Source organism: Acanthisitta chloris, unplaced genomic scaffold (genome assembly GCF_000695815.1).
Source record: "Acanthisitta chloris isolate BGI_N310 unplaced genomic scaffold, ASM69581v1 scaffold13139, whole genome shotgun sequence".
NCBI classification, from domain to species: Eukaryota; Metazoa; Chordata; class Aves; order Passeriformes; family Acanthisittidae; genus Acanthisitta; species Acanthisitta chloris.
Genome location: NW_008691284.1, coordinates 6649 through 21637, shown reverse-complemented (window position 1 = coordinate 21637; position 14989 = coordinate 6649). Strand labels below are relative to the sequence as shown.

Genomic DNA, 14989 nt, shown 5'->3' with positions numbered 1-14989 from the left:
GTAGGACAGAAGAGGTCCAGTGGAGGATATGAAAAAGAGCACAGCTGACAACAGTCATGAGTCTTAATGATAGAAATACTTCTTAATGAGATTAGATGGGGAGAAAAATCATGAGTATCTTCCCTTGACCTTCTGTGGAAAGTGTGTATTAGAGCCATCAGTAACTATTTTTCTTTGAATCAGAAATTTTCATCAACCAATACGGAGTTCTTTCAGGTTCAAGATGATAATATGATACATACATTGCAAATTGAGATCAGGCAGAGTTTATTTATACATGTAACCTATTTGGTTAATTTTAGAGATAATTTGGAAAGTGGGACAGTTAACATTGTTTTCTTTTTAACTCTGCCCTCCTTACATTAATTTCTTAATGTGTATTTTGAAATATCAATGAGGTTTTTAATATATAGAATTTTTAAAATCTGTATTTCCTTTTCAAATTCAGAGTTGAAATCTACGGTCCTAGAAACAGAGAAGCAGTGCATAGATGATGATCAGCAGGTACAGGTAAGATTTTAACAGAAGTGTTCTATCTATCATTTTGTAAAGAGTGGAGAAGCAGTACTTCTTTCAGACATTTTTGCAATAGTTTTGTGTTCTGAATGTTCTGAATGAAAACATTCAGAAGTGAGGTTTTTTTATATGCTTCATAGCATATCTAGCTACAGGGACTGAAGGTAAATGTTATTGTTCACTCAGAAGTAAGTTAACACGATCTGTGATGGCACTACTAAGGAATGGTAACAGAAAATCTGATTATATAAGTAATCTACAAAATTTCATGTGAGTAATAATGGCAGAGATTTTTTTCCTGACTCTGTCCTGAAGCTTATAGCAGTGATAGTAATGAAGAGGCTTAGGGTGCCATGCTGGATGTAAAAAGGAGGCAATGTAATGCTGGGACAGAGGAGATAGTCTGGATTGGATTTGTGCAACATAAACACAGTCTATTTTGGTTTTTTTCAACATGTCACCATAAATGCTCTATTCTTCATTAAAGGTGGTGCAACTTGATAGGGTTGAGGAACTTCAATTTTTTTTGCTCAAAAGACTAACTACCAGAGCTATCTTACTAGTGAATAAGATTATTCAACTGTTATGGAAGTAATTAGAAGGAAGGCAAATTCTGGTTCCCTGAAATCTTTTTTTGAAACAAAATGTGACCAAAAGCTCATGAAATCTCTTTTTTTTCTCTCGCTTTCCTACCTTTTTCCTCCCCATCAGGTTGTATTTTTGTGGTGTGTGTTTTTATTTCATTTGGTTTGGGTTTTTTGGTGTTTTTTTTTTGTTAGAGACTAAATGGTTCAAGCATCACTGCATTGAGCAGCATGTGCAAATGATCTGTGATTCATTTTTCATGGAGAAAATAAGGAATGCCTAATTAAATTTTTGCTACTTATCATTATATTTGCTACTTTAATTTGGGCTTGATCATGTATTTTATGAGCCATGGGTCAGGAGAGTAGGTGTACTAATATTATGGTTTCTGTCTTGCCAAACAATGTTTAAAGGAGTTCTTCTAGTTTCTTTACTTAAATTCTTCTACCTCCATAATAAGGAACAATTTTAAGCAAGAGTCCATTAATTAAAATAGTGTCACAAAATTATTCTTCATTGCAGTATTTTAAGTTTAACCTAAACTATTTGCCCCATGCTATTTTTATATTTCAGTCAGCCAGGTTTTACCAACAATTGTTTCTAGAATTTAATGTGGAAAAGTGCTTTTTCCTATACTTCCAGAAAGTTATTGCACATAAGGAGCATATTTAATCTGTCTCAAGGATTTTAATTAATGGCAAGGAATAACCTATATGAAAGGTTTTTTAATTGGAAATGCATTAATTTTTGAATAGGTTTATGAATGCTTAGGTATTTTACCTAAAAAAAATGAATTATTGTTGTGCTATGAGAATTAAGCTTAGCCAGCAGCACTAGAGCACTGTTTGATATTACTTCAGGTCAGGAGGTTTTTGTTATTTATAAAACTAGCCTATGATGTTGTCCAATTACTGAATTACATTGCTAGAGTTGTTAGAGATCCCCATCCCTCTTGCTCAGTGTAGATCTCTTATGACAGTAACATTAAATTTTTCCATGCTATACTATTATACATCAATGAAGGGCAGAACTAATAGGATCATCTCACTTGCAGAAAGTCATTGAAGTTTTGTTGTCTTATGCCATCATCATTCTGGTTTATTTTGAATATAAGTGGAAGATTTTAATTTGAGGAACCATATGTGGATAAAATGCTGTCATGTGTTCAGATTATTTCTGTGTAGTCCCAAACAGTTAAGTGTATTCTACCTATCCATCGATGTCTAACTATATCAATCTATAAAACCATCTAGAAAGTAGACTGGCCATCATGTTTGTAGGTAAATCCTTTACAGGAGTCAGATCATTCTTGGTGTTATTTGAGCATTTTTTAAGTGATGAAGTACTATGGTGTGTTTCTATTGGAGTTCTATGCTCTTGGTATTCATCTAGCTTGTCCATAGTTTTTCTTTCTGAAAAAAGCAAGCATTGGCTGAAGTTAGCCTAGAGGGTGATTTTTCTCCTTTTCTTTCAATACATAAAAAGGAACAAACCCTAGTGTAAAACTTGAAATTGATCAACCAGGTCTACTTACAAACTCCTTCCCTCTCCTTTCCCTGGGAAAAGACATTTTCCACATGCTACTAATTGAAGATGGTTGACATACAAACAGACACAAATATAATATGATGCTGATAAATTATTTAACTTATGATAAACAGGTAAGTAAAAGATTCATAATATTTCTAAATTAAAAGCACAAGTAACAGAGAGCCTGAATTCTACACTTTCTTGCCACTGGAAGGGGCTTTTTTATCCTCTCCTTTTCCTTATCTTTACAATGTTAGACATCATTTTAAAGCTGTGCAGCATAACTTACTAAAATTTCTTAACATTGCTTTTTTGAGTCCAAAAATATCTATTTTATAAAAAATTGCAACTAGAAAAATGAGGACCTGGGGGTATGCATGCTAATAGTGCAGGAATTGTTAAGCAGAGGAAAAATAAGAAAAATTGGCAGCCATTTCAAGTCCTGGTTTTGAAATGCCAAAGAGCAACTATGTCTGTTCAGTCTTCCCAGTGTGAACAGAGAAAGTTTTGTTAGGCTTAACCCCTTTAGAGTAGGAAGAAGAGAAAATTGAATGTCCTAATTTAGAAACTCCAGTTTCAAACCTGATCTTTAGATTTGACAGCTATACTTTGTTCAAGAGCCAATTTCCGTTCTGTTTTGTACCCTGGTGTGTTGTGCCACCCTAGCACTTTTCCTTACATTTTAACTCACTTTTCAGACTAGTTTGATTTTGTTTATGTGGTGTAGGTAAAAACAGATTCTTAGCAAAAAGAAGGGAAAAAAGCATCCTTTAATTGTAAAATGAGTACATGGAAACTAGGCTTTGGTTAGTAGTGGGATATATAGAACCAGAAACCTAACATTGTTTAGAAGTCATCTAAATTCCTTGTTGTCTTATACACCTTATTATCAAAATATTTTAAATCTATTTTTGATCATTTGTGATGCGTGTCTATTCTGAACACCATACAAATTAAAAAAGAAAGCCCTCATTACATTTATATAAATGTCAGTGTCCAGATGTAATGACTTTTTCTTCATGCCATTGATGATGCCTCTGGTCCCTGTAATCCTGTCTCAGGAGATGAGGTTTTACCAGTCTGTTCTGATTTCTAGCAGTTTAGTTATAAGATCCTTTACAGTGAGCATTTAAACTATATTTCAATCAGAAAAGGTGGTTCACCCCATTTAAACAAACAAATAAATTTGCAACCAACATTATATATCTTTTTGGAACACCACGTACTTCCACTGGTACTAATAACTAGACAAAATTTTGGCAGATCTCATGCTCTGACAACAGATTTCTGCTGCATGATCTATTGGTGTGCTTTCCAACAATACTATTGGGAAACAATGCTAGTCTTAAAAATCTTAAATTACAGGACAGGTTTTGCCATGTTGAATATACTTTCTGTTTTAAAAACAATAAAAATCTGACTTCTGGAGTGTCTCTTCGGAGTATTCCTAACTACCACACTTTAGTGATAACTCCTCTCTCAGCCTTTCAGCAGGGACTTTTCTTCTTACTCTAGTCTTTAACTACAAATTATAACTCCTTAGGGTACTAATGTAATGATATTTGAAATGTTCCAATTTTGGCACTTAGTAATAGAAGAAAAAAGGTTGTGAAATCCTTTAAGATAACTATGTAATCAGTCTATTTAGAAAATATAAAACATTGGTGGGACTGAGATTTACTTTTCATTATTATAAATGTCACAGCTAGAGTTGTCTCAGAAACATACATGCTGCTCACAGCTCTCTCTTAAACAAAATTTCAGAAATTATTCTTTGCAGGAGAAGGTAAGATAAGGAAGGTAGATAAAAGATTTGTCTGAAATGGTGAAATAAAAAAAGGTAGATTTAAAAAATCTGTTTTATTTTAGCATTACATGACTTTCATCAGAGTAGAGGCTAACTCTAAAGGCTAGTGAGCAGTTGTGATCAAGAGGAATTTGAGAAAAAATTGAGGACTCTTCCTTTATGAGCTCCCAAACTGTTTTGTGTCTATGGCTCTTTTCACATTGTTTCATTTTATATGTTATTTCTTGAGACATTTATTCAGAAGGAATCTGGTCAAGTGTCACTCTCTTCCATCCAAGTGTCACTCTTCTTCCATCCCTTTGGTATTTGGAAGGTTTATAAGGGGGAAGAGGAGGCTTAGGGAAACAATGAACAGTTATTCTAAAGCAATTCTTTTTCTACAAAAAAATCTGACTGCCAAAGTCTTAAATTTCAGCAGGGAAAAAAGGTTGCATATTTGGGTAACAAAACCAAACAAGCCACTAACAAAAATATGATGTATTCACAAGGATCTACTCTATACAGTTGTCTCATTGAGAACAGAAAGGATTATGAAAGAAGCAAATGTTTTTGGAAGTTTCCACATGAACTGAATGATAGTGAATAGAACTGGATATCGTCTTTTAAGGAGACCTGTATCAATGTAAATTTTCTGCAACATCATGCCAACATACCCAAATTTCAGACAACAAAACGCTGAAAAAAATCAGAGGTATAGATATGGAGGGTTTTCACCTTGCAAAAAAGTAAACCCAGACTTGCAATATGTGGTGCAGAGGAATTTATGTTCTAATTGTAGATCTGATATGTAATGTTAGAATTGGAGCATCTCATAATTAAACAAATGAACATGAGGAAACATATGTAGACAGATAGTGTTTTTCTGTTAGCCTTGAGAGCAAATGATGCTTTAGCAGAACTTCACAGAAAGTAAACAAAGTTTGTGTGAAATAAGGGGTGATAGAAACCTGGCAGAAGACTTTACTGCTGGGGTCATAGGAATTGCTGTAGTGCATTTTGCTCAGGCAGTAAAGTGAAATCTAACCTTTGTGGAACTTAAATCCAGGACAAGTTAAATGCAAATCAAGACTTTTTTTGTTCATGAAATATATGAAATGCAGGTTTTATGGTAAAATTTCCAGTTTTATTATTGGACATCTTTGATTCTTAAAGGCAGAAATTAATTTTCAGTTTAAATGCACTGCCATTTTCAGGTTTATTTTTGGTTTATTTTCAGTAAGCCTAACAAGCATGAATAGATCTTTTTCATTTCCTAAAACAGTAGCAGATTAATTAACTACACTTTTTAAAATATGAAGCGAGATTCTCTGAGACCTCACTGTAATTCAAACCGGGACTGTCTGTTCCAGTCTGTTCTGCTTCTTACATGACTAGTAGCTGAACTTTGTAATTAAAATATTGTAATCTGATAGTGTCATGGCTTCTTAGGCCATGAAAAAAAGGATAAGAATGCAACTAGAAATATTAGAAATAAGGGAAGACGTATTTAATTAGAGTCTGAGGGACATCATAAAGAAGTTGGCCTTCTGAGCCGCTAGATGGCAGTTAAGTATTTTTGAATGGACTGCAAGGCACTTGTAAGTCATCCCCGGGCAATCCTGCAGATAACCTACAGAGAGAATGTTGGGGTTGTTTGGGGTTTCTTTCAGCCAGAGTGGTGGCTTTCTGCTAGTTAATAAAAAAATGTACACTTGCTCTGTTTAATCTGACCAGGATTTAGTAATTGGAGCATCTCTTAAAGATAATAAAACTGTGTCCTAAAAATAAAAAGACCCCTAAAACATTAAATGCTTAGAAAGCTCTGTTCTGTCACTGTTGTTTTGTTTGCTTTGGGGTTTTTTTTAAACAGTGAAAGAAAACATTTGGTTTGGTCTACAAGCCTTCTGGATGACTGTCTTTGTAGCAATAATTAAAACATTTTACAGCTGAGTTACCATCATTTAAATAGCAAGGCCAATTTTCTGTTGGATATGAAATTAGTTTCTTCAACCATAATCTAGAATCTATTTTCCATTTAGTTCTGATGAGGGAGATGTTAAAAAGAGAAAAAAAATGTGAATCAGATGTAATTAGTTGACATACATATAGAATATAAATCCCAGACCGACATATTTAAAAGAGTATAGTATGTCAAGCCTGTGTGGTAGAAAAACAAAAACAGTTAATTCTCAGAACAAATGTTAGTATTTTGTATTATATCCAGACTTCACAATACTTGGATTGACTTCTGTTGTTTTGCTTGGAGGCAGTGTTTGCTTCTTTAAAAGAAACAATACATTGGTATAATTTTCAGTGGAGTGACAATAGCACATTTTTTGCACTCTTCCTCCTGGCTGTGGGGAGACTAAAATTTGTTCTGTTGTAATCTGTGTTCTTCATATGAATGTCAAGACGAACGTTTACTTCTGTGCTCATTTCAATTTCAAAGGCTTTTTATTCTGTTTTTCCACTTCGATGCATTGCATGTTACCTCTGAAATACATAAAAAACATAGCACAGTTCAGGGCTCAGTAGACTTTAGGAGGTCGTGATGTGCAATCCCTTTCCCACCAGCACTCTCCTTCAAGCCAGGATAATTTAGGAGTTTGGTGTTTCTTCCCAGGACTTTGCTCATCTCTGAGGATGGGTGTGTGGCAAAGCTAATATGTACTTCCTGCTTTGCCTAGTCACTGGTAGTCTTGCTATGTTTTGGATGTGTTGTTTTGATAACAGCTAAAGGAGATAAAAATGTGTGCTCTAAAAGCACATCTATTTTCTGCGAGTTATTCCTAATTCAAATTAGGAAACACCTGGAAGTATGTGCTATTTCCTTTGCATTTTAAAATGGTATAAGTAAACCCAGTAAGATCACTTTTTTTGATACATATTGAAAAGTTTTCTACTTTTTAAAATATGTATTTTAGTTTGTATTTATTTTATAGAGCATAAGCTCAAAACTAGTGATAAATTTTAACTCGCATATTCCTGAATGTTTAATTACTCTTTGCTTTCAATATTCAATTTTTCCTAAAGAGACAAAATCTATTTTTCTGATGTCCACGATACCAAAAAGGTTTTATTTAACCTCTCAAAATCTAAAGCTCTTATTTGATTACTTGATTGTGATTGACTTTATTTAATGCTCATTCGCCCAGAATGATGCAGCTTTACTTTTAATACAGCCTTCACACTTTCAAAGAGTTAGAGAAGCTGACTAACTATCAGGCCCCTGCCTTTAGCATTTTCATTTGTGAAGGCTCTGATTCCATTTCTCCAAATTTATTCCATTGTGAGTAGTAGGCTCATATTTCAGGGTAGAGAAGACTAATTATCCCTTTCTACAAAGATTTATTCTTACTGTGGTTATTTTTTGCTCCTTATTCCCTGCTGGAATCCTGAAACAAAAGCAACATGTGAACCTCCCATTTTGTGGCCTGGCTGAACTTTTGGATAAAAAGGGCAAGTACTGTGTAGAAGTATCTTACTCTGGACAGTTGCTTATCAGAATGTGGCAAAGTTCACCTGGAAAATCATTAGCTTTTTTGATCTCTACTACTGGAGATTAAAGGCGTTCCAAGTCCTTCACATTTAGATTATTAATGTTCTCATTTTGGGTGCTACAGTCCTTACTGTTATTTCTAGCATAAAAGTTAGTCACATTTTTGTATATAAGGAATAAAAATAACAATAGAATGAGTTAGTTTACACCATGACTACTTTCCAGGCTGCTGGTTCATTTCAAATTGAATTGAAAATCAGGAAAAGGCCTCGTGCGCAAAAGTTCAGCACCTTTCTCTAGTACGTCAGTGCAGTAATGTTCAAGGTATGCCAAATTTTATTTTGTGTTTTAGCAGAATGAGATGGATGGTTGCCCTGGCCTGGATACATGGGAAAACGACCCAAACATTTTAAATTCATAGGTAAAATACTTTAGAACAAACACAAGAGACAGACGAAAGGAAGTGATTCATCATGTGATAGGCATTTCAATAAACAGTTTAAATATTGCAGAGAAAATAAATCCAGACAGGTTTTATCTCAGCATATAAGGAAATCTGTGACTCTTAAGGTACCTGTTGCTTATTGGATTGCTGACAATAGGTGGTTGGGTTTTAGGTATCTGTTCATTTGCACTGCTAATTATACTTGAGTAGTCTCTTTGCAACCCACAGGACAATATATGCAAGAAAGCAGAAATAGGCAAAATAAGTTTATATTAAAATTAATACAGGTCGAGATGGTGCTTTTTCTTTCTATGCCCATTCTCATTATGTACTTGTTTTATACTGGGTGAGTGATAGAACAGTTAAATCAGTTTCTGGATTAAATGAAGTTATGTGGAGGTATATGCCTTTTTTAAAGTCTTGTTTACTGCTGTTTCATGCCTCTCTAATAATGAAATTTCATCTATGCTAAGATAGAAAGCTTCAAGACTTGAGAAGGTCTTTTCGGTGGGGTGTTTTTTGGGGTTTTGGTGTGGAGGGTTTGGGTTTGTATTGTTTTGTTTTGGGCTTTTTTTTAAATAAAGCAGGTCTAAAACTTGCTGGACAGGCTGAAAAGTGCTATTTGTGCAGGCTAAAAGTAATATGTAAGATGACAGTAATTACACTTGACTGCTGTGTATCTCTGAGGATGGTCACTGGTCTGTGAGATGTTATTTTATCTTTGTAGTCTGCAAAAATTCTTTTGAGGTTCCTGTTATAGCAAAACTTGGTGATAACCTAAGGTTATATTTCAGCTCGGTTAAAAGTCTTACAACTTATAGAGAGAAAACTCTTTCAAACTTTGATGTCTCTCAAGTTGGTTTGGGGTTTTTATTATTTATTAAAATGAGTACTGTAAAGAACTGGGATCTTATCCTCGAAAATGCACTTAGCTCAGGGATAAGGAATTCAAACTGTTCAGGAACAAAAACATCAAGAAACTAATCTGAACAAAGCTGGTTTTCCTCTGACCTCCAGCTTTACAAGTTGGCATTTGTAATGCATGCATCTTTCTTCAAAGGTCCGTCTTCTCTGCTGATTCTGTGTTTGTTTATTTGAACTGTTTGAATTTCAATAGTTATTTATTTCTGCATGTAGTGGGTTCGGGTTTTTTGTCACCCATGATATGTTATGACAAATCCACTTAGTTGATTAGACATGTCCCAGCTCTTTAGTTTAGGAAGAGCTACATAGTCCCAATGCCAGCACAGTGCAGGCTGGTGTAATCCATCTGTTGCAGTGTGTCGCTGACTGGGAGATTAGCTCACATCCACCAAATAAAGTTCATGACTTCAGGCAGGGCAATACACTGCACTGTTTCTGTTTCAGGGCTTGCTTGTTCAGTGCTATACTGGGGATCTGTGCATTATGTTTCCTTGTGGTTGTAGGAAGAAGCATGGACTACTGTGAAAATGTGTATCCTTTGTCCCCATATGTGCAGCTTCTCTATGGTAAAAGCTTCCCAAAAAAAATTTGGTCAGGTAGTCCGAGGTAGAAACTAGTATCCAGTACTAATTCTATTCCTTCAGCAGTTCTCTCTGATGCTATTGGCAAGCTTGCCAATTTTTGACTCAGCTTCTACTGCTGTAAAACAAAAATGCGGCAGTGGGCTTTGAGGATTAAGTGAAATGTGAGAATTCCTTAGATGGATGCTGTTTCGTTTGAATGCAAATCAAGTCTCCATTAGTAGTTCTCATTTGACGATTGCTGTAGCACTAAAAATGCCTGTTAAATGTTGTGTCTCCTTTTCTTAAGGTTGATCTGCAGTTGCAAGAAGTAGCTTTGAAAATGAGACAGCTTTAAAGAGAGAAACCTGAATAGAGATCACATTTCTCTGACTGAATTAAATTCTTACTGTGGCTCTACTTTGTGCCATTCGGTGAGCGTGTGTGTTCAAAAATGTTTCACTTCACGTAGAAAAGAGGCATTTATTACAGAGCAGTTGGAAAGAGCATCCTTCCAAGTAACTGGACACTGCTAGTACCACCAGGTGTTCACTTACTGGAAGGCCTGAGGGGTCTTATATTGCCATTTTAATTCTGTTTAACTCTATGCTTCTATTTCCTGTGTGTTTTTACAAGTAAGTAGCAGCTTAGACTCTCGTTCATGAATTCTGATGTAGACAAACTAAAGATAAAGTTTTTTGGAAAAAAAACCAACACCTCAAAACAAAACAAAACCAAAACCCAACCAAATGCTATCCTATCATCTAAGCATTAATTCCGTCCAGGGAGAAAATTGCATGACACTAAGTGATAAATTGCTGAAAATTATCAAACTGCTGATGCAACATTTTGGCTTGTAGTAGTATATGGCATTAACTTCTAAAACCAAACTGTAATATGTCTTTATTTTTCAAATATTCTAAAGTTGCCATGAAGAAATGTCATATTTATTTTCAAAAGAAAATGATGCATTATGGCTCTTCAGAAAGTATATAAGAGAATGAAATAGGAGATTGTTAGATCTAGATAAATACATAATACAGACACATATATGTGTGGGCTAGCTTTCACAGAAGTGCATTTTTTCTGCCTGAAAATTCAGTTATAGAAGGGTCTGTAGGTTTCAGTCACTTATCTGAGAAACTAGGCTGTCAGACTCCCTATAGGAGGTAGCTGCAATCTGATCTTTGATGTGTTTGAAGATGCTGGACATGTTCTGTCTGTATAGATCAGCTTTATGCTGGACATCTGATGTGCACATGTGGAAAATATGACAAGATTGGAATGAACTGGATGCAATGTATGGGCTTTCAGCACATGTGCAGATCCAAGTGTACAACCTTTAGCCAGTAAAGCCACTATTCCCAGATCAGTTGGATACTGTGTACACACGAGCCTATCAGTGCAACACAGAGAGAACATCAGTCCCAGATTCAGCAACCAACTTATTGCACATGGAACATGTACAACCTATTTGAGAAATGCTAGGTACTGTTCTATAATCATACCCCTCTAAAATTTTTCCTGCTCACATCTTTCACGCTCAAGTCACCTGGATAAAGCAAGGGTTAAGCTTCCACCTTTCTTTCTTTCTTTACAGAAAGAAGACTGTTCCACAGTACCTGGGTCCTGGGTAAGAAATCTAGGCAAGAGTTTCCTCATATCTCTTTTAAACTCCTTAGGTTTCCACTGTGGAATTGTCCTCTGGATTGAAAATTAACCTTCTTTTCATTAGGTGTGGTTTTTTAAATCTTAGCCTTCTAGTCTTGTCAACAGCTTTTGATCATCTTTTACATATATGAAAAAATAAGCGTTCCCTTGCTTATTCTTCCAAGAAAACTTATAAGAAAATTATACAGAAAACGGTATAATTTTCATTTCTGATTGGATATATATTTTTTTTAATTTCCTTTCTTGTTTAGGATAATGGAAATGTTCTGTGACTTACATTTGTTTGATACAACCCTTTCTGATCTAGAAGAAAACTAAACTAAGGGAAAGGCAGAAATCTAATAAAAGTACTCTGAGGGCATCTTAAAAGTCAAAATGAAAAATATTTCTATTTAAAATAATTGCTGAAACACATTGATATTGGGGCTTCATATTTTTTTGCTTTTGGTTTCTTTGGTTTTTAAACTAAATGAATATAAATACGTAACTTCCTCTGGATAAATATCCCTGCATTCATATCAAAGCCTTTTTTGCTCATAATGTGCTGTTTTTGTGAAAACCTGGATATGTTGGTGATCATTAGGTACAACACAATAGGAAATCACCAGGTTGTTTGAAATACCTTGTCTTGAGGTCGGCAGAAAAATTGTTTCTTAGGGCATGGGGTAAAACAGTCCCTTTAATTCATCAATACACTTTCATTTCTTGTCTGAATTGCTTATTCAAATCACTTGATTGTCCATTTTCTTTAAACTATAAAATATACTTCATCTCTTGAAAGAAATCTCATGATCTGCAGGGTAAATCATCTTGTAGAACTGTACATTCTAGGTTTTTCCTGTAGTTAAGGCAGAATTTCAGTATTTAAGAATTACCTCTTTTTCTTTTTCAAAGCTGAATCCCATCTCCTGAGTTTACTGAGTTTTTAAAACAGTGAACTGTTTGGAGATCAGCCATCATTAAGGCAAATATCTTCAGAGCTGTTGCATATCATGTCTAATCCTGTTGGCTTCAGCTTGTTTATAGCAGAAATGAATTTGCTGTATCTGTCATAAAACGCTTGGTGGAGTGTTCTTGAAGTGTAAAATGGGAGCTTAGGGGGGAGTTACAGTCTGGGGAAAACTGAATTTGATCTCAGCAGAAAACTGGTGTGTGGCCTTAATAATCCTAGCAGCACATTTCCTTTGATAATGTTGCCTTTTGAAGAATTGATAGGCCTTATTGTATTTGCAGGTGACTGGTAGGGGGATAAGAGCAGATGAAACAAAGGGATAATAGAATATTGCATTTCTCATCTATTAAGAAATTCTTTGACAAAACTGTTGTTGCTACAAAGGATTGAGTTGTTGAGGAAAGCTTAATGGACTGAAGCACCATGAGTAATTTGTAATGTCTTTTTCAGCCTTGTTTTTCTTCCAGTTATACTGTTAATATACCTGCCGTGTTAATTTCTTCATGATTTCTTTTTTTTTTTTTAGTGTTTCTTTCTCTTACATTTCAAAATTTGGTAGGAAGACCTAGTTGTAACTCATAACTATCAGATCCAACTGCTGTTCCAGAAAGGTCAAACAATGTAGGAGATTGCAAGTTTTGATAAAGGTGCTTCAAAATCAAGCAATACGTGGTTTAAATATAGATGTTGCTGGCTTACTTCTGTGATTGCTTTAGGACAGCTGAGAAACTCTGAGATAAATAAGAAACCAAAATTTTATGTTTAAAAAACAATTCTATATCCTGTTCAACTTTCCTAAATAATCACAAATGTCTATTTTTGGACTAGGTTGTTTCTATTGGTACCTTTTGATAAAAGCAGATACCCATTAAATTTAGTGCAGTTTGTTACTGGTACTTATTTTAAAATGTAGGAATTAGTGTGCCTTTTAAAGATAATGGTTCCTCTACTCAGTCTATAGCAGGCAGGATCAGATGTTTCAGAGAAAGAGTTATAAAATGTGAAAAATTTCAAACACAGAATAACTATTCCAGGCAGGAAGACTTTCTAATGTTACTCACTCACAGTCTGTCACTTGGCAGAGGAGTAATAAATTTGGAGTGGGAAGAAAGTTCTTAGTCTTGCCTTCCTTCTTTTCCTTCCCAATCATGCTGTCCAGAGAAAAGCATAAGTACTCTTTGAGATTAGCTCTTTTCCAAAAGTGGACAATTGTGTTCTGCATTCCTGAACTGTGCTGTATCATTCAGGGGTAAGTTGAAACCCAGCACTCAATACTTTGTTGAGTCTGTTATGCAAAGTGCATCCCTTTGGAGAAACATTTGATGTATTTTAAGACATTTTTTCAGATATATTTTAATATTCAGCAGAATTAAAGTAATGCAGAGCCCTCCCACCACCATGTCTCCATATCCATGTGTATGCAAATGATTGGAGTACTTGTGCTCAGTGGTTGGTTGTTTTCTTGGTCAGGGTATGTGTAGGAAGGGACGGATATTTGGTTTTGACAAATATAATTGCAGTCTAAAATGTGCTTGTACTGATGAAGGTAGTGTCATACTGAAGCAAGTAATTTTTCTAAACTGTATTCTTCCACTTAAAATATAGCTAGCCAAAATGATACCTGAGTTTTCAAAGGCTTGTCATAACTAGCTTTTTTTGAACCTCTGGAATACCAGTATTCTTGATCTAATTTGATTATGTTTTTTATGAAGTGATGAACGTTATTTTTGTGTGTGTGTGTGCTTATTATCTATTTTCTTTAAAAGGATGCTTTTGAGGTGAAGTCTGAAGAGCGTGCCAGTGTCATCCAACAACTTGAGCAAACTATTGAGGATCTGAGGACAAAAATTGCAGAACTAGAGAAACAGTTTCCTGCTGCAGAGGTACAGATTGCTGGGAGGGAGCAGGAACATGAGCACACAGTCTGCAGGGAACTCAGCAGTGTGACTCTCCAAACAAATGAAGAGGAGACCACACCCAGGACTGTGTCACAAGCGAGATCTGTACAAACATCACCAACGGAGGATTATTTAACACACACAATGCCTTCAGCCAGTGCACTGCCACAGCCACCCCCCCCACCACACATAGAAGGGGGCAAAAATGAAGGGCCAACTCAGAAATTGCCAGCTCTAGAACTACAGCCCACGTTTTGTTCTGAAATCTCCTTAATTCTGTCACCGAAGCTAATCTCAGTGCCACTGGATGCAAGCCAATCAGTACAGAGTACACTGCAGTCACCTCTTCCGGGACCTAAAGTTGATGTGCCTCTTGGATTCGCAGGAGAGGCTGAAATGCCAGCTTCCCATCGGCCACTAAGTACTGCGGACGTGACTTGTAGTGAACATCCCCCTTCTTTGCCCCCAGAGCCCACATGTAGCATTCCCCCATCACTGCCAGCAACCGAACAGGCTGCCTCCCTGCCTGGAGCATATGGCCCTTCCTTTGTCACTTCCTTGTCCATGGCAGGAGTACCACCCCCACCACCCCTGCCTGGCTCAGGACTCCCTTCTTCTGCTGA

General features: G+C 35.7%; 1 protein-coding gene across 1 annotated transcript in view; it reads left to right on the top strand.

Annotated features, from left to right (window-relative positions):
• FMN2 (formin 2) overlaps positions 1–14989 on the top strand; it is a gene marked incomplete at its 3' end in the record, with an annotated part of 50551 nt that overhangs the window by 33568 nt on the left and 1994 nt on the right. Inside the window, exons 4-5 of the mRNA XM_009082180.1 lie at positions 449–504; positions 14235–14787. Of these exons, the coding sequence (XP_009080428.1) occupies positions 449–504; positions 14235–14787 (609 nt within the window). The remainder of the gene's footprint in view (positions 1–448; positions 505–14234; positions 14788–14989) is intronic.